General features: G+C 46.9%; 1 protein-coding gene across 3 annotated transcripts in view; it reads left to right on the forward strand.

Annotated features, from left to right (window-relative positions):
• LOC135827363 (E3 ubiquitin-protein ligase TRIM71-like) overlaps positions 1-18,010 on the forward strand; it is a 59,445-nt gene extending 41,435 nt beyond the window's left edge. For all 3 annotated transcript variants that reach the window (XM_065339871.1, XM_065339873.1, XM_065339872.1), the window contains 3 exons: positions 3,681-3,818; positions 9,100-9,240; positions 16,930-18,010. In XM_065339871.1, coding sequence (XP_065195943.1) covers positions 3,681-3,818; positions 9,100-9,240; positions 16,930-17,070 — 420 coding nt within the window. In that variant the 3' untranslated portion in view covers positions 17,071-18,010. The remainder of the gene's footprint in view (positions 1-3,680; positions 3,819-9,099; positions 9,241-16,929) is intronic.
• The last annotated feature ends 729 nt before the right edge of the window (positions 18,011-18,739 follow it).

Here is an 18,739-nt window from a genome sequence, read left to right on the forward strand (position 1 = left end):
TCTATAAGGACCTTTCGCATCTGCTGCGAATAGAATGCGAAACGAAAGTTTGATTTGGCTTGTCCTCGTTTCGTTGAAAACAGATTCAGGTTTCGCAAATCGTCCTGCAAATGTCCATAGCAACAACAAATATGGCTGGTAGCTTGGCGTACGCATGTTTACACACACACGTACACGTGCATGGATCATGGAATCAAGGGAAAAATGTGTACCTGACAAAACATGTGTACCTGAAAAAAAGGTGTATCTGACGAATTCGGAGCATGCCACGAATGAAGAGGCTTCCTTTCGTGAAAACGAGCTCTCCGCAGGGACTCTGACAAATCCTTGAACTCATGTGAGGAGTCAGCATTCGTTTCGTATCTGTATGTGTGCTGCGAAAGGTCCCTTATATCTTTTCTAAAACTCCTTCTTTTCCCAACACAACACCCGCACAACACGACAACCTCTGGTGAAAACATATGTAGTACAGATGATACAAGTTAGCAGTGAAGGGAGAAAGAGAAGAACAAGAGGAAGAACAAAATGAACAGCACTTTGTCCAGGATAAGATACGTAGAACAAGGCATACAAAATGGCGGCAGAACAGCCAGTATTATCTCGTCGTGGCTGAAGCCGTTACTGCGGCCAGGTATCTTGGATTGCTCTTCGACTCGGATCTGTCATGGACGCCCCATGTTGATCGCTGCACCGCCCGGACGATCGGAGCACTATGGAGGTTGCGTCGCTGCTTGACTCATCAGAGCCGAGTTCTCTACTTTAAAGCGATCATCATGTCTGACCTGATGTACAGATCCATTGCGTTCTCCCCACTTCTTACTGCCAACCAATTGGTTCGGCTACAAGTCATGCAGAATCGGGCGGCAAGGGCGGTTTCGAAATCTCGCATCACACCTCCACGCGCACCCTCCTGCTGAAATTGGGCGCATACAGAGTATCCGAGATATGCAGGCAGACGTTCATCGTTCTTGTCTGGAGGTCTCAGAATGGGCACGCAAGTTCTGATCTGAAAGCCCTCCTAGTTCCTTCGTCAGCTGGCCCAACTAGGTTGCACTCCACCATGGGTCTGGGCCAACCGCCAGTTTGCACCAGGTTCGGCAAGTGTTGCCTCGCGTTCCGGGCGCCCAGCTGTGGAACACCTTACCCAGCAATATACGTGCCATCTCCACGCTCCGCCAGTTCCGCGCCAGCATGATCCCGCACACCCTTAGTACCTAGAGTACCAAACGTCCTGTTTGATGATCAGCTGGCTTAGTTTCTCTCCACCTCTATCCTTATTACATCCCTCCGCAATTTCATTAATTACTGCTTTCTATCTCCATTCGCCACCTTTTCATTGGGAAGTTCTGCCCGTTTGGTTTGCGAATTAAAATAAACACAACAACAAGCAGCTAATGCAGCGACAGCCACCACGAAGTGCATGAAATAAATCTGAACATGAAGTGAAGAAAACAGCAACTCCAACAAAGAAACAAAACAAGATCAGCTACGTGACTAACCGCAGCGTAACCAGCATTCGGCCTTTGAAAGTGTCTGCATTGATATTCACCATGATCATTGTGCTCTGTAGCCGATGACACACATCTACTCACTTGCCCAATACAGGGCACAAGAGGTTCCTTCGAGCATTGAAGTTGTATTCCTTCTGGCACGTGTTTTGGTCACTAAGACTTCATCAAAGAAGGTTGAGTTGTTGAATGATTGGAAGAGAAACAATCACCTAGTTTATACTGACTCTTCCATGACTGTATGTACGTGAGCTAAACGATACACGCGCCCAAAGAGCGAGCCGATGGTGCAGTGTGGATAGGGAGAGCATAGGGTTGATGCCAGGTGAGCTACTTGCATGACTGCTGTATCCGTCCTGTGTTGCAGTATCCGGCAGTAACTATCACCTCTTTGCAGACTTTCCTATGATTTCAGTACCTTTCAACATCTTAAGAGAGCATGTCTGAGAATACCAAAGTATGTGTGCAAGTGGATCTCTCCGATTTCGGTTAAAATTTGCAGGTAGGTTCCCTTTGGGGTGTGGATCGATTGTGCAAAGCCCTTGAAAAAGTTTCTGAAGGGAACCTTGAAATTTGCATACCCCTCAAAAATGGCCGAAATATCACCTTATTCATGGGTCTAGAAACGAGTCACGCCACAGCGTATACGAACAAGCTATGAACAAAACTCCATCAAGCCAACATTGCCTCACCTTAGAAGAGTTCCTGGAGCAGTACCGCTTAGCCACGCCAGCATCCCAGAAGACGAGGTCCATCACCCCCTGACGCCACAAATGATCGTCTTGCAAATAGCCAATTTACAAGCACTGGCAAAACAGCCAGCTACGTCCTCAATTGGCCAGAACTATACACCGGCAGATAGTAGAACACCTCTTCTAGCGCTGAGGACATATCCCCCATCTTCCTTTTGGGGTTTTCTTGAAATAAACTTTTTTGAATTTTTCCACTCGACCATGCTGAAATACGGCCAAAGTCATACCTTCGCAGGAAAGCTCGCCCCTCCGCGACGTCTCATCAGCAATTTCTACTCCAACACTACTCCCAAGGCCGCAGAACAAAGTGTAGTGTTGACTCTGACAAGGAAAAGCAGCGGTGATCACTTGTCACTCCAAACGACAAGCTTCTCCTTGCGCCACCAATAATTTTTTTTGCGACTGTTGATGCAAAAGTGACTGAAGGCCTGAGCGCAGTTTTTGAATTTTATTGCAAGATGCACGGTGAAATCACGTGCCTTGTGATGCAAGAATGTACTAGTACTCGAATCTGGACAAGAACAATGAAAGTGCTGTGCATGTAGGTTGATTACAAGAGATTGCATGCAGCGACCACTGGATAAGTAGCTCTGACTGACAGCCTGGTCAATGTCCAAGGAGAAATTTATCTGTAGGCGAAATGCTTTCGTAATGGTGACTTATAGGCAACCATAGAGCAAAACGTACTGGTAAGGACAGTGGGATAAGTTTACGTTCAAGAAACCCCCGATTTTCAGCCATTACAAACAAGAACCCCGGACTCATCACATGCCAGTGATAAAAAGCCTGCAACTAGGAGTAGCATGTTCCGTTCATAACGAATTTTCCACGATAGTGTAGATGACTACACTAATGTGACCCTGGTGAAAATTATAATTTTGTAGAGATCATTGAATGATAGGTGCAAGCCTCAGGCTCAGTTTCTCCATGAACATGTTGAAATGTATGACCACTGATCAGTCGTACCTTGCTCTCCGACAAGTAATAGTAAGTCTTGAAGTAAGTCTCAAAAACTTCTTCTGGAGAGTGGTTTTATCCAGAAAGCTGCGATATAGCAATGAGAAGAACTGGCTGTGACTGAAGCAAAGTACTGCTGCCTTTCCCATTTCGAAGAAAACCGCCCACGGAAAACAACGCTCGTACTGATTGATCTGCATGCTTCTCGCTTGAACGTGCAAACATGTTCACTGGGTTTCGGCCCTACATCCACCAAAAGGTATTGGTAACCGGGCACCCCTCCCCCCCCCCCCACTTCCTACGCCACTGGTATGTATGTGTATTTGTGCTTGCGTGTGTGTGTGTGTGTGTGTGTGTGTGTGTGCACGCGTGAGAGAGCATGCGTGTGTCTGGTTATGTATGGGTATGGGTATGGGGTGTGTGTGGGTGTGTGGTTGTGCCTATTTGCATGATCTACATGTAGGTGTTTGAGAAAGGAGGAAGGCTGTTGAACAAGTTTGGTACTGAAGGAAGTGGACCAGGACAGTTCAACTACCCATGGGGTATTATCTCGTCCAACGGCAGATTGCTGGTTGTGGATTCCGGCAATCACCGTATCCAGGTTAGGCTATTGTTCTAGGAGGATGTCCATGGCATAATATGTGTATATGTGTGTGTGTATGTGCACGTGTGTTTGTGCACGTGTGTTTGTGTTTGTGTACGTTTGCGTGTTTACGCGGGTGAGTTTATATTCCTTTATGTGTGTGTATAGATTGTTTGTTGGAGAAAAGCAATTCAGCACACGAATCACAGAAGCCATACAGTTTAGACTAGGCCTTTCATACCATTACTTTTCAAATCTAATACACTGGTGATAAACAAGGTAGCAAACATGTCCTTATTGCCAGCACTTTGGCGGTCATAGCATTAACAAAATAGCACTTTAAAAGATAGCGATTGTGACGCCAACTACATGTTTACCAGTCAGAGCATTGACCAAATAGCACTTTAAGAGATAGCGCTAGTAGCACCAAACCACGTAATGAAAATTATTAAATTTACTAGTATCAAACAACAATAGGGACCACAGTACTACAATGTCAAAACAGTGACAAATGTTGCACATACTTCTTTTGTGCACCCAGTTCAAATATACACATGGCACTCATTGCAAACATGGCACTCCTTGTCACTTTACCACTCAAGCGTGTGTTCTCAGCAAATCTCACCTTGCTGTTCTGCAGGCAGTGGCTGAGTGTACATTGCAAAGCTAAAGCCTGAACTGTGTGTGCGATAGAAGCATGTGCAAAAGTTCTCACTGTTTTGACATTGTAGTACTGTGGTCCCCATTGTTGTTTGATACTAGTAATATTCATTGTTTCACTATTTAGTTGACACCACTGGCGCTGTCTTCTAAAGTGCTATTTGGTCAATTCTCTGGCTGCCAAATATGAGGTGTAGTGGCGGGTTTAGGTGGGGTGGAGGTGGGGTGTGGGGGGGGGGGGCGCACGCCCTCCCCCCTCCCCCTCCCCAAAAAAAGGTTCGACCTGGGTTTGAAAGAAACACCAGGCTGCTGCATGCACGGGCGGTAGACTACACAGTGGGAAGCAGCTTCCTACTGAGATGAGATGGTGCTAGTGGACCTTCTTTAGTTTGAGACTTTCGCTTTTTGCCTGACGAACGCTGAGCTAGTTTTTTTGGCTAGAGTTGTTTTGATTTGGCTTGCATCGTCATGCGGAAGCGATGCTGCGCTTCTCAATGCACCAGCAGACGAGATATGGAACTGAGGCTCCCATTTTATATGTTCCTTTCCGAACCGGGAACGCAGAAAAATCGATTTATGCCATATCGAGATGAACTTAAATGAGGTGATTGATGTAGTGTAGAAGTAACATGACAGATGATTGTACAATAATTATGTAGTAACTAAGCATGAGATACTGAAGCCTGTAGCCTAGTGTAATAATAATAATAATAACAGCTCGCATGTACCCCATGGGTGAGATCACCCATGGGGCTAACGCATCTGTCGGCAAAAGAGTTAGAGAAAACGAGAAACACATGACATACACACCTTTTTCATTCTGTTATTGCAGGGAAAAACTACCTCGATTCCACCATGAGCCTAGGCATGAGGAATATAATATTAATTAAGTACAGAATGTTATTTACCTAGTGTAGGTCTGGAAGAAATTTAATACCTGTCATGTAATAATTTGTAATCGGTTTGATAGCTAGCAGTGTGACGTACATCGTTACAGTCATGTGCACCATGTCATTTCTCCCCTCCCCCCCCCCTCTCCCACCCCCCCCCCCCCTGCTCAGCCAAATCCTGGACACGCCACTGTAGTTGGCTCCACTAGTGCTATTTAGTCAATGCTCTGACCGCCAAAGTGCCAGTAATAAGGACATACCGTAATGTCGCGTATAAAAGTAGGTGCTTACGGCCGTATAAGCCGGGGTTCAAACCATGCTTCTATTCAAGTCATGCTTCTATTCAAAACATGTCATCACGCGATAATATGCCAGATTTGAGAATACACGATAACGAAATACAAAATGCAAAAACATGGCAGGGCGATATTTGAGATGCAAAAGTCTGTTCAGATTTGCAATTTGGACATCCAAATCAAGTCAAAATCAAGTTGACGGTATTAAAAAGCAATGAACATGGCAAGGTAAGGAATTCACAACAATTTTGCTCGTGCAAAAACTGAAATCTGCCAGCAACAAACCAAAACAAAGATTTGGAAAGCCAGGGTGGAAATTTACACTTCCAGTACTACAACAAAATCATGTTGTTGTGTCGCTATCGGCAGTCTCCATGGTGACATCAGCTACTTCAAGTTGAGCAGTTGCAGCAGACTCTTCAGTCAAGAGAGAGTCGGCAGTCGCAGCTGATACAGCGGTCACAGCAGAGTCGACATCATCGTCGTCGTCGTCGTCTTCACTGGAGGTGCCGCCAGCAGCACCGTCATCAGCAGCCACTTCACCAAGAACATTGGCCTCTTGGTCAAGCTCATCTTCGAACTCTTCCACAACATTGGCTGGCTGCAGCTGCGCAGGCGGCAATGAGAAAAGCTCTTCAAGACGTTCTCGGCCATCAGCAGTGGGACGACCTTCCTCGAAGCAGGACACCTGGTCAACAGTGGCGCCAGGAACCTGTCCGCAGCAGGTGAAGGAGTTCTCGATGAGGTCCGGTGACAGGGAACACCATGACTTCACGATGATGTTGCACAGCTCCGACTTCGTAGTCGCACGGATGTTGCATGCAGCAGTGTAAGTTTTGTCACCTGTTGCCAGCCATTCATCATACAAGTCCCAGATGCTGCTCTTGAAGGGCTTGTTCCAGCTGACATCCGGGGCTTGGACAAGCGGGGTGCATCCACCAGGGATCACAGCAATCCGGTTGCGCTTTTGGGGCCTCCCTGCAGTGACGGAGTCGGTAAGATGGTAGCGATTAGAATCCCACACTTGAAGCCTCTTTCCCATTGCCATGGAACCCATCACTCTCTGACGCCAATCAATTGTCAACTCTTTATTAAACCATCCATTGTCAGAGAATGCTACTACGATGTCCCGCCGGGCCTTCAGCTTCCTATCCTCTGCCGTCTTGCCCTTGCCTTTGAAGAGGACAAAGGGCAGCCGCTTTGCACCAGACGCAGATGCACGGGTGTTTGCAGTGCATGAACTCTGGCCAGTCGTCCCCCTAAGCAAAATGCATACGCATTTGGATCTACCGTACATTTCCTCGTGATTTGGGCGAATCTGAGCGGTACGACGCTGTCGATTAGGGCCTGAATTTGCCCTGAACCAGCCGCTATCGAAGTAAAATTAGGTGGTTTGAAGACCACACGGGAACACTGCGGCCATGTCTTCTTTCCTGAGTCGTTTGTTTGAAAATTGGAGTGTTTTTGAGCTCGTAGTTTCGTCTTCGTTGTGGAATGGCCGTGCATCTCCTTGGAATTACCAAAGTCGCACCCCGTTTCTTACATTACTAGGAGTTTTGCCGGCAGCCACGATAGTTTTTATCCCTGCTTTCATACGTCCTTTCATTGAACAGCCAAACGAAACTTTGTGGCGCGCCTTAGTTTTTTGTGGCGCGGGGATTTCAAGTTTGTCACTTCGAGTTGTACACACGAACCACATCAACACCTCAAAGGACCAAAAAACAAGCGAGCAAAGTATTTAAACGTTGCGATTTCGCCTGGCCTACTGTGAAGATGGAGACTTCTACTCGGTAGCAGATACTCGTATCAACAAGCTGGGAGGGAGAGTGTGGCGAGTAAAATGTCGGGATGAAATGAGCCACATTCTCTCTCGGAAAAGGTTGTCGTTCCCACACGCTTGCTCTACCCAGATCTGCAGAACTGGCAGAAGGCTAGATTTTGCATGCACGTGCGAGATTCGCATCAGCCGCGCACATAGGCAGAGTCGAAATTTTTGCACTCTGGGATTTGCCGCCATCTTGACGAGTCGCCACTGCGAAACACGCGTGCTAGATGCCGTCAGTGCCACAGTGACATTTTGCTTGTCATGCCCTGTGAGGCCATGCTGATTATCCTGGCGCCAATTTCGTTGACTGTCCGGTTGCTAGTCGCATCAAACCAAACGGCAGTCTCATCCATGGCAAAGATGTTGGCAGGGCTTAGATCGTTGTTGTCGGCGAACAGCTTCCTGACAAACACAAGGAAGTCCGTCAACTTGGGGATCAGGTCAGCAGGAGTTCGATGGCTCTGGTGCGTCTTCACTCTTGTCATTAGTTGAAGATGCTCAATGAAATTCCTACACCTTCCAGCGCTTACATTGAACGGTTCCTGTCCTCCTTGCTCGTCGTGAATCCGCTCAGCCATTGCCTGGACCGACTTCCGCATCACTCGTCGACGTTGCTGGCGCTCCGCGACGATCCATCCGAACAGCTCATCTTCAAGGTCACACAAAAGCAACGTTTTGCCCCCGCCGACTAGGCGCGCCCGTGCACGACCGCGACAGGTTGTGGATTTTTCTATTCGCTTTAGACTGGCCTCCTTCTGTTTCCAGCGACGAACCATGCTCCCATTCACGTTGTGGAGGCGACTAGCAGCACTGCAGGACGTTTCCTTCGCGGACTTGATGACAGCCAGCTTGAAAGTAAGGCTGTAGTTCTTTCTCTTTCCTTTCGTCGGTGTCGGCATCGTTGCAGCTGTTGTCATTGAATTCTCGAAGAAAGAATGAGGATCGAATGCTAGGGTCGAAGCAATTTTATTCTCCCTAGCTAGCCATGACTGTGACCGAATGGAAAACCGGTATTGCAACAACAACTGTGCAGCGGTTTCATTCTACAACGTTGCATGAAGTGTTGCGTGCCCTATGCAGTGTTGCACTCACGATCACGTCCGCGACCACCAAGAAGTCTTCCATGATGGTACACTGTAGGTCTGCAGTGTGGATAGTCTACTGCTCTGGCATGTGTCCAGGTTTGTTGGAAAGATGCACAGTGCTATGCAGTGTACTGGTTCTAGAGTAGAACCCGGGTTAGGGATCCACCTAACTCTGCGCGAACCTAGCTGGACTCAGTTGTACAGGGATGGGCAAAAAGGTGTGCAAAACGACTTTTTGTGAGTACAGTCAACTTCGCTAATAACGACTGCGGATATAACGACAATTCGCGAATAACGACAGAATTTCTATGCCCAGAGCAAAGTCCCATCTAACTGTGTACATTTAACTTCGGATACAACGACTATCTGAATAACGACAATTCGCGAATAACGACATGCTTTTAGTGCCCCAAGGTCATATACGACTTTTTCTATGTCCCATAGATTATGTAGTAACGAGGGAGGACCTGTACACAGTATTGAACTCTTGAAGGACATAGTCATCACAGTGTAGAGTTTTAAATACATTTCGTTTTCATGCAGGTTTTCACTACTGATGGAAACTTCATTACCTTGTTCGGATCCCAGGGAGAGTCAGATGGTCAGTTCAAGTACCCGCAGTTCATTGCCGAGGATAGGCATGGACACTTCCTGGTCACTGATAGAGACAACCACCGTGTTCAAGTAAGCTGATTAGTGATTAATTTGTCTTACCCTTTTGCTTCTAGCACTACTTCTGGTGCCAATATACATTAAACCCGGTTTCAAGAGTGTGAAGCTGTAATTGCAATGCCTTTGGCCATTTTGGATTGAGAAGTCTCACCATGTGCTAGACTGGCTAGATGAAAACCTTCTACCGAGGTGGATTGATGACACTGGAGCCATTGCTGAGTGAAATACATTCACTTGCAGTGTGGATATTGTGACAATTAGAAACAAGAAACCAGTGTCTCTTTTGGGCCAGGTCGAACACTTTCTCATCGCCCTTCATACATATCCAGGGGGTAATAGTGAACAAAAAAAGCAGCGAAATGAAAGCAATCTCTGGTGGAAGGGGGAGAACATCTTCAACAAATCAGCAAACCCTGGACTGTGTGCACAATGACCCCTGTTGCATCTGCACGAATACACCACATAACTGCAGTAGCTGTGGACAAGGTGATGTGAACTATGCAATCAAGGACCGTGTGACGGTGTCTATAAAGTTGTGCACTCTAGGGTGGTTTTAAGAGCTCTTGGGTGGCTAAGCTCTCTCTCCCTCCCTCTCCCCCCCCCTCTCTCTCTCTCTCTCTCTCTCTCTCTCTTTCTCACTTGATCTCCCTCCCTCCCTAGCTGCATTCCTAACGATGCCTGGTCGTAGGCTATGATTCCGAGACCTCCGGTCGGATGAGCCTCGCCAACCACGTCGGCACATCGCCTCTACTCCCCTTTGTCTTGTTGTCCAGCGTCATTTCAGTTGTCCTCTTCCCCTGATTATTAGTAGAGCTGTGTTTTTTAGTAAAAAAATAAAAAATAAAGCACTCCTGGGTGGCTAAGCACTCCTGGGTGGCTAAGCACTCCTGGGTGGCTAAGCACTCCTGGGTGGCTAAGCACTCCTGGGTGGCTAAGTACTCCTGGGTGGCTAAGCACTCCTGGGTCGGTAAGCACTCCTGGGTGGCTAAGCACTCCTGGGTGGCTAAGCACTCCTGGTTGGCTAAGCACTCCTGGGTGGCTAAGCACTCCTGGGTGGCTAAGCACTCTTGGGTGGCTAAGCATTCCTGGGTGGCTAAGCACTCCTGGGTGGCTAAGCACTCCTGGGTGGCTAAGCACTCCTGGGTGGCTAAGCACTCCTGGGTGGCTAAGCACTCCTGGGTGGCTAAGCATTCCTGGGTGGCTAAGCACTCCTGGGTGGCTAAGCACTCCTGGGTGGCTAAGCACTCCTGGGATGGAGAATTCGTGGTGCATTATCCATTCGATGGTGGTTGCCACGGCATCAAATACCGTCGGGGTAGAGCGGAGCCCAAATGGCAAGACACGGTCGTAGTAGTACTTCCCCTGCCACAGGATGCCGAGGAGATGCCAATCCTCGTGGCGGACAGGTATTTGACGAAAAGCGCTCTTCATATCGAGTTAAGAGAGATAGACAGGAGACGGCGAGGACATAATGATGTTAATGGCTTCATCAATGCTGATGTACTGCAAAGAGAAAGGCTCGGCAGGATCCCGTCGTTAACGCTGGAGCCGGCAGGGCTGGACAGGTGGTGTATCAAGCGTAGCTTGCCATTCTTTTTTGGAACGGAGCCAATTCTAGAGCAGTACATAAATGGGAATGGGGGCGAGTCAAAAGGGCCAGCCGTTTAGCCGGCGTTGCAGGAAGCGGTGGGCTGTGCAGACACAGATGCAGAGTGCTGGAATGCTGATGAGAGGTTGGACGATTGCTGGTTAGTTATGCGGTTGCCCGTAAAGCCAATGTCAAAGCCGCAGCGGAGGCCGTTAATAACATACGAAGCCAATGAACTGTCAGGGTCGTTACAGAGCAGTGATCAGGGTCGTTACGGAGCAGTGATTCGAAGCGAGAAACAGAGAGGGGTGTGTGGACAGCAGGACATGCGCTTGTGAAATCAGTAGAACGTGAAGTGCAGGGATAAATATGTACAATCGCGGCAGCTGCAGCTAAAGCAGCAGAGTTACTGGCGCCTACCGCATTTAGATCCGTTGTGGTCCTTGGACCCGCAGCGGTTGCAGCCATGGGCGTACTTGCACGTGCTGAGACTGCAACGCCCAGCGTTGAAGTTGCGGCAGATCGGTTGGCCATTAGACAACGTACGAACTCCATTGAACAAACAAATTCCGGTTGCTGCTCAGTGACACTGCAAAGGAAAGCGCAAGCCGAAGTCAGCACAGCAAGAGGTACCCAAGGCGATTTGGGCGCGCATGCGCAGCAGTTGAGTGCACGTGTGAAGCCAGCTCAGTTGCAGCTAGCATGAGATAGAGAGCAGCGCATCGGTCTTATCACTAACTAGGGTTAGCCCAAAAGCTAACCCAACATATAAAATAAAATACAAAAATATCAGAAGCCGCACATAACACTCTAGAGCCTACACTACTCATAGACATATGCAGCTGTCAATACCCATTTTCAGCATTTTGCCTAAACTGGAAACACTGAAGAGATCTCTCGATCCGCCATTGTTTGCCTATGATGTAATAAGAAAGTTGTTTTCTCCTACATTAGACCAAACTCGCGTTCCCGACGACTTGTTAACACTTGACTAATTCACAATTGCCATCTAGAACACAGGACAAGTGCATAGAACCTTAGCCTCGGCAAATCTGCACAAACAAACAACAGTCCCTGCTCAATACACAGGGCTTGGAGGAGTTTCCCCTCATTAGTTGAGCTTGAGTAGGCTGAAGATTATTGTTTTTGAAGACTACCTCTTAAATGTATAGCTCTCCTCTGCAATCCAGACCACCACCAGATACGCTCATTTACAGAAACACTTCATTTCAAATTCGGAACGACGCTTCACGCAGCTTCATTATAGCAACTTGTATTGTGGCAACACTGGCCAACACTCATATGCACTGCTTCTTCACACAGCTAAACAATTCTTCTTTCTTCTCAACGTTTCGGTCACTCTGACCATCTTCAGGATGAAGCAGACACGGAAGCAAGGCAGACTTTAAAACAATAAGCTGGCTAGGTGCGAGCGGAATACAGCGGGGAAAACAAAACAAAAAAACAACAACTCCCAAGCGAAAAATGACACATGCCACATGATCACAATAGGGGTGCTAGTCCTCCGTGTGAGAGACTAGGGCGGTGATAATTATGTACAACCTGTGGAATACAGCAGGGGAGTTCACAGGAGATCCCAATCACTGCTGGTTGCCTGGCTTTTTCATTGGAGTGATAGCTATCCATGTGAACCCTTAGCACCCACAAATTGTACGTATCACCACCCTAGACTTTAGCATTATGTTAGCACTGTCCACACTACTGTAGTCATGTGGCTGTTGCCGGGTTTTTTTCTTCTCTCGCCTGAGAGTGTCCCCCCCCCCTCCCCCCCCCCCCCTGAGCGCGTGGTTGTGATGAGTTGGGAATGCAATATACTGATAGTTCCTGGTTATAAGTCGAATCCTGGTTGTAAGTCGACCCCACCCTTTCTCCTTCTATTTTTAGTCGTGAACGGTTGACTTACAACCGGAAAAATACGTACTCGGATAACCTCAATCTGTGGACAGCATACTCTGTGGTCCTTTGTGGACTTGTCAGCGTAGCAAAGGGAAAATATGGCCGAACCAGATACATGAAGCAATGAAAGAATATTTTCCCAAGCCAGATTTAAATAAGGCCCAAAAGCACGTTACCAGAGTGCTCAAACTGACACGTCAGTGAGCTCTGCATAACGCATGCAAACAGCAAACGAAATTGCTCACCTACTACAAAAGCAGGCGCAAACCGCCTTTCCGGGTCCGCCATCTGTATTTGTATTGCCATCCGCTGTATAAGCCACCCAACATGAGATTTTGAATGCAGTGGCAACCTAATTTTAAGATGGTTATCAGCATAATACAGACAATGGTTAAAAGGTTGAGACCCATGACCCAAGGTCTACAAATGTTGTCTACCTTGCCATTTGTATTGTATTTCTGTTGCATTTTATTATTTTACTTGGGCATTCCCAACAGACACTAAGGTCTGCTTAAAGCGTGCCCAAGATGAATGAATTTGTCAAGTTCCTGGCGAAATGAATTGGGGATATGATTTGTGCGAAGTGATTTGATAAGTGCATTTTGAAAGGAATGAAATAGATCTGTATCCAGCTTTAGTTTGCACAATGGGTAAAGAATGGGAATTATTGACTTGGCCGTGGGTAACTCTATCTGTGCGCAGTCATGACGAAGGGAGAACATGCCATTCACTCAGAACTGGCAACATGTACAATGATGGGCTTTGCACCAGTACAATGATGGGCGGCAGTACATGAAGAGTAGCTGAACAACACCATGCATGCAGTACATTTAGAGAGTGCTGTAGCACTGGTAGTCATTCCTAGCATTCCCAGTCTTAGCCGCAGGGGTAATTTTGCAGTTTTTGTGTGCATTTCAAAGTACGGAACACACCCAGAAAATCCGGTACACAATCTGCGGGCAGAATTGTTTTGCCCGTAGGCTTGTTTTACATGAGAATTTTCAACCCGGGTTGAAAGTCTGTACAAGAGAAAAATATATGTGGGTGTTCACATGAAGACAGTTGACTCGCGTCAAGTACTGATATGCCGTCAAAAGTCCACTTCTAGAGTCCTATATAGTAGCGTGAAAGCAATCGCGCAAAATATTGCTGTGCAGTGCTGTTCAAACGTGGCACAGAAGTACGGTAGTGAGATTTCTCGATTTCAATCGTCCCCGAGGGGAGGGTTGAAATCCACCCCGTTTGAAATTTCAACATGGATCAAGCGCAATGCTGCATGTTAACGCTCCAGTCAATCTGTGGTCATGGTGGGTTGAAACTTACTTGACCCTGGCTGAAACGCCTCATGTCGACACAGCCTAGTGAACCCGCCAGTGCAGCACAGACAAAAGAGGCCAAACCTTATACTTTGGTATATAAAGTTTGTATTTTTAGGCGTGCAAGAAAATAAAAGATTGCTCAAACACACACACACACACACACATACCTGGTCCTGGTCCTGGTGAACACTGCCATTACGGTCACGTGTCCCCTTATGGGGCCGACAATATAGAACGACGAGCGGGACCGTGTTCGAGAGAGCCATCTCCAGCAGCTATAGATCTGGCGTATAATCGGAAACGATTTCTCTCACGGCTGCCGCTAGAACTGGTCAGGCGCGTGCACCGAGTGGTTTTCTTGGAGCCCGGAAACCACCTTTTTTGCATCCGCTATGAAGTGCATTCTGCAAACACTCAAATATTTCGTAACTTGGCTTTCCCTGAACAGAATTGAGTAATCAAAAGGTCTATTCGCATTAGAAAGTCCTCAGCTGTCGGCTCCGACACATCCGAAGTCGATCCAAGGTCAAATAGTGGAGTTACGGCACTCGACAGGTATTCTATGTCCCATTGCAAATGTTCACTTCCGCACTTGGGTGGCAATCATTATTGTTGTCATAAATATTTCCCTCTATTGGACGACAGTCCAGACATGCATAGACATGTTTGACGTCAGGCACAGGTCTTTAGTGGTTAGCTACAAAAGAAAGGAGCGCTCTACGATGAATACTACATGTACAAAAATACCATGGGTATTAGCGAATTGTCTCAATTTCCGGTTGCGAGTGTCTTCCCAGGGCTATAATAGTGTCACTGCAGACTGAAACAGTGACATGGTTTGACCTGCTTTCTTTTTTTGGTGTTTTCGAGACACGGTTAGCACTTCGGCTTCTGAGTCCTCCCTTCTGGCGCAACGATCGACTTGGGACGTAACCCTAGTTGGAATCTTACCGTTTCGTTCTCCCGCTAAACAGAGCGTTCTATCCTCGAAACGGTACCAAACTGACGGTATTTTGGGTGTTGGGTACGAGCACCGTTGTATCTAACGGTACAGGCCGACCGTCGAAAATAGCGTGAACGGTAAAAATGCTAACCATGTCTAATGTCTGAATCGTCCTTCACTACTTCGAACTACTTGTATAACGTCGGCTAGCCTATTCATTTATCCTGTGTGAGGCAAATGCCTTTGTACCACATTTGTTTTGATGGCTCGGTGGGACTGGCAGCCATCATTTCAGTGTGTAATGTGTGTAATATGTGTGATACTGCTGAATCTTATTGCAAAATGGCGGTCGACATTTTGGGAAACCACCTTTTTTGACCCGGTGCAAGCGCCTGCTGGTCCATCACTCTCCACAACAGAGCGAACATTCCATGAGCCAACGCTCAGAGTCGTTCCAAGTCGTCGTCTTCGTGCGATAGTTTGCTCCACTCGCGGGCTTGCAAAGCCTCGCGAAGGACTCCGAGGTGGGGGCGACGAAGAGAGTGTCGGCATCGTAACCATCCGACCAAGTCTCCTGTCGGTGAATACCCCACCTCAGGCACTGTTGGCCTGGACGGCTGGGGACACCCCAGGCCGTCCACAACGGCGGGAACAAGCACGGACGGAGGCCAGAAACAAGAGCCTGAAAAGTACAACCGTCCTCCACCAGAGCAGAGAACATACACACATTGTCAAGATGTTCAACAATTTGAGAGATTTTCTTATCGTCGGAAACGATTCCTCTCAGGGCGGCCGTTCGAACTGGTCCATCACTCTCCGCAACAGAGCAAACATTCCATGAGCCAATGCTCAGAGTCGTTCCAAGTTGTCGTCTTCGTGCGGTAGTTTGCTCCACTCACGGGCTTGCAAGGCCTCGCGATGGACTCTGAGGTGGGGGCGACGAGGAGAGTGTCGGCATCGTAACTATCCGACTTAGTCTCCTGTCGGTGCCAGGCACTGTTGGCCTGGACGGCTGGGGACACCCCAGGCCATCCACAATGGCGAGAACAAGCACGGACGGAGGCCAGAAACAAGAGCCCGAAAAGGTACAACCGCCCTCCACCAGAGCAGAGAACATACACACACACACACACACACACACACACACACACGCACACACGCACACACACGTACGGTCTCTGAACTGCAATAAAGAAAATAAAAAAATCGGCCCTGGGCATCATCAAGATTGAACGTAAAAATTGCAAGAAAGTTTACTGATAAAATCTCTCTCATTGTGTGTATACCGTATTTTCCTGATTACATGTATAAGCCGCACTTCCAACGCTCAAAATACACTCAAAAATGTGGGTTGCAGCTTATACTCCGATGATCGGCAATAAATTACTAGGGTTGATGTTTGTATTTTGTGGAAAACAATTTGGGTTGCTGTTTATACTCGAGTGGGACATACTCTGGAATATACGGTATGTGTGTGAGTGTGTATGAGTGCATGTGTGTGCATGGTGCGTGTTTTTATGTGTGTATGTGTGTATGTGTGTGTGTGCGTGTTGAGGGGGGGGGGGGAGGGGGCGCGTTTGCGTTCCTGTGTACCACACCCGATTCTGCTCGTGACTTGAATACTGTTGGTCCCTTCGGGACCTACTATCATCTCTGGAAGGGCATATTCTATTCTATCGTAATGTATGTGTACTTCTGAAATATATGACTTTGTATGTATGTGGTGGGTGTTTGTGTGGGCGTGTGTGTATGTGTGGTCGTGTGTACAATTGTGTGTATGTGTGTACATGTATGTGTAAATGTGTGAATGGGTGTATAACGGTGTGTGTGTGTGTGTGTTTTGTGAGTGTGTATGCTGGTGTGTGTGTGTGTGTGTGTGTGTGTGTGTGTGTGTATGCTGGTATGTGTGTGTTTCCATTGTGATACTCTGTCAGGTGTTCACTTTTGACACATTCTCTCACGTGGCTACCTTCGGTTCAAGGAGTTGTCTTTCTTTTCCGTACGGCATTACAGTATCACCCAGTGGTACTGTGTATGTTAGTGACCGGTCTAAGCACCGTATCACAATGTTCTAACTTTTGTCCTGGAGCATCTTGTTTCTTGTTCCACACTAATATTTCTCACTGCTGTGAAACATGAACAGGACCAGTATTAGCAGTTTTGTTTGCTCAGGCTTTACTATAGTATTTCAGTTTTGGTTGTGTGACACATCGAGTATGCATAACCTTGCCAGTAGCTACCATGTATTGGGCAGGCCAACAGAAGATCCAGGCAAGTCATGACCGACTGGACCAGTTCTAACATGCCTGGTTAAGATGGTGAACTGATGACCATTGCCAATTACTGTTTATCATACTTGCATGCTTGAATGTGTGCTTGCATAAGTGGGTATGTGTATGTGTGTGCAATTGTGTGTGTGTGTGTGTGTTTGTCAGTGTGTGTGTGTGTGTGTGTGTGTGTGTGTGTTTGTGTGTGTGTGTGTGTGTATGTGTGTGTGCATGTTTGTGTATGCATGTGTATGCATGCATTTGCTTATGAACTCCTGCACTGAGTTGTATATCTACATTGTATTTCGATCACTTTCATTGTTACATATTCTTGCTGTGCAGAGGATGATTCTATTGATTGTGTTGGCTGGGTGCTCTTATTCCTTTCTCTGAATATCTATTGTATTTCTGCAAAATGTCTCGCTGCTAAGTGTCGCAATACATCATAGAGCATTTTTATGTCACTTTTGGATACAATGAAGAATGTGCACAATGTCTGAAGTGCTGTTTTCTTTCTATCGTGTTTTGTGGTGCTTTGTGCTAATATCTATATTTTAGAATTGTTTCAAAACGTTTTAAATGCTGCTGCATACCCTTGTTTAATAGAAAGGGATGGAGTATTGATAGTTTTCTGAAGATGGCCTATGAAGTATTGATAGTTGTCTGATGATTGCCTATGAAGTATTGATAGTTGTCTGATGATTGCCTATGGAGTATTGATAGTTGTCTGATGATTGCCTATGGAGTATGGTCTTGAACCTCTTAGTTACAATGATGATGTGTGGTGCTCTGTGTTACATTATCAGTCTTAGCTATAACCAACAATGCTACAGCCGTGTGAATGGCACTTAGAGTAATAGCAACAATGCTACAGCCGTGTGAATGGCACTTAGAGTAATAGCAACGATGCTACAGCCGTGTGAATGGCACTTAGAGTAATAGCAACAATGCTACAGCCGTGTGGATGGCACTTAGAGTTATAGCAACAATGCTACAGCCGTGTAAATGGCACTTAGAGTAATAACAACTATGTTACAGCCGTGTGAATAGCACTTAGAGTAATAGCAACAATACTACAGTCGTGTGCATGGCACTTAGAGTAATAGCAACAATGCTACAGCGGTATGAATTTCACTTAGAGTAATAGCAACAATGTTACAGCTGTGTGAATGGCACTTAGAGTAACAGGGTACCTCATCAATTACAAATCTAAGGTTTATGGCAGACGAAAGAGCAAGAAAAACTAGGAAAAGTCACAAGATTTGAGCGTATTCTGATTAGCCACATTTCGGTAATTCCAAAAGTTTGACTCGGGCGGTGTCAAATGACACCGTTGGCTGTTCTAGGGTTAAGACGTGTAGATGTTTTGTTAACCGAGTTTTCTGCATCCGTAGCTACGCCACCACCCTTCAAGGATCAAGGTGCAGATGCAGCTCCTAAAGCGATGGGATGTGAGTAGATCAGCTCACCAGCAAGT

The sequence above is a fragment of the Sycon ciliatum genome, chromosome 11, assembly GCF_964019385.1.
Source record: "Sycon ciliatum chromosome 11, ocSycCili1.1, whole genome shotgun sequence".
NCBI lineage: Eukaryota > Metazoa > Porifera > Calcarea > Leucosolenida > Sycettidae > Sycon > Sycon ciliatum.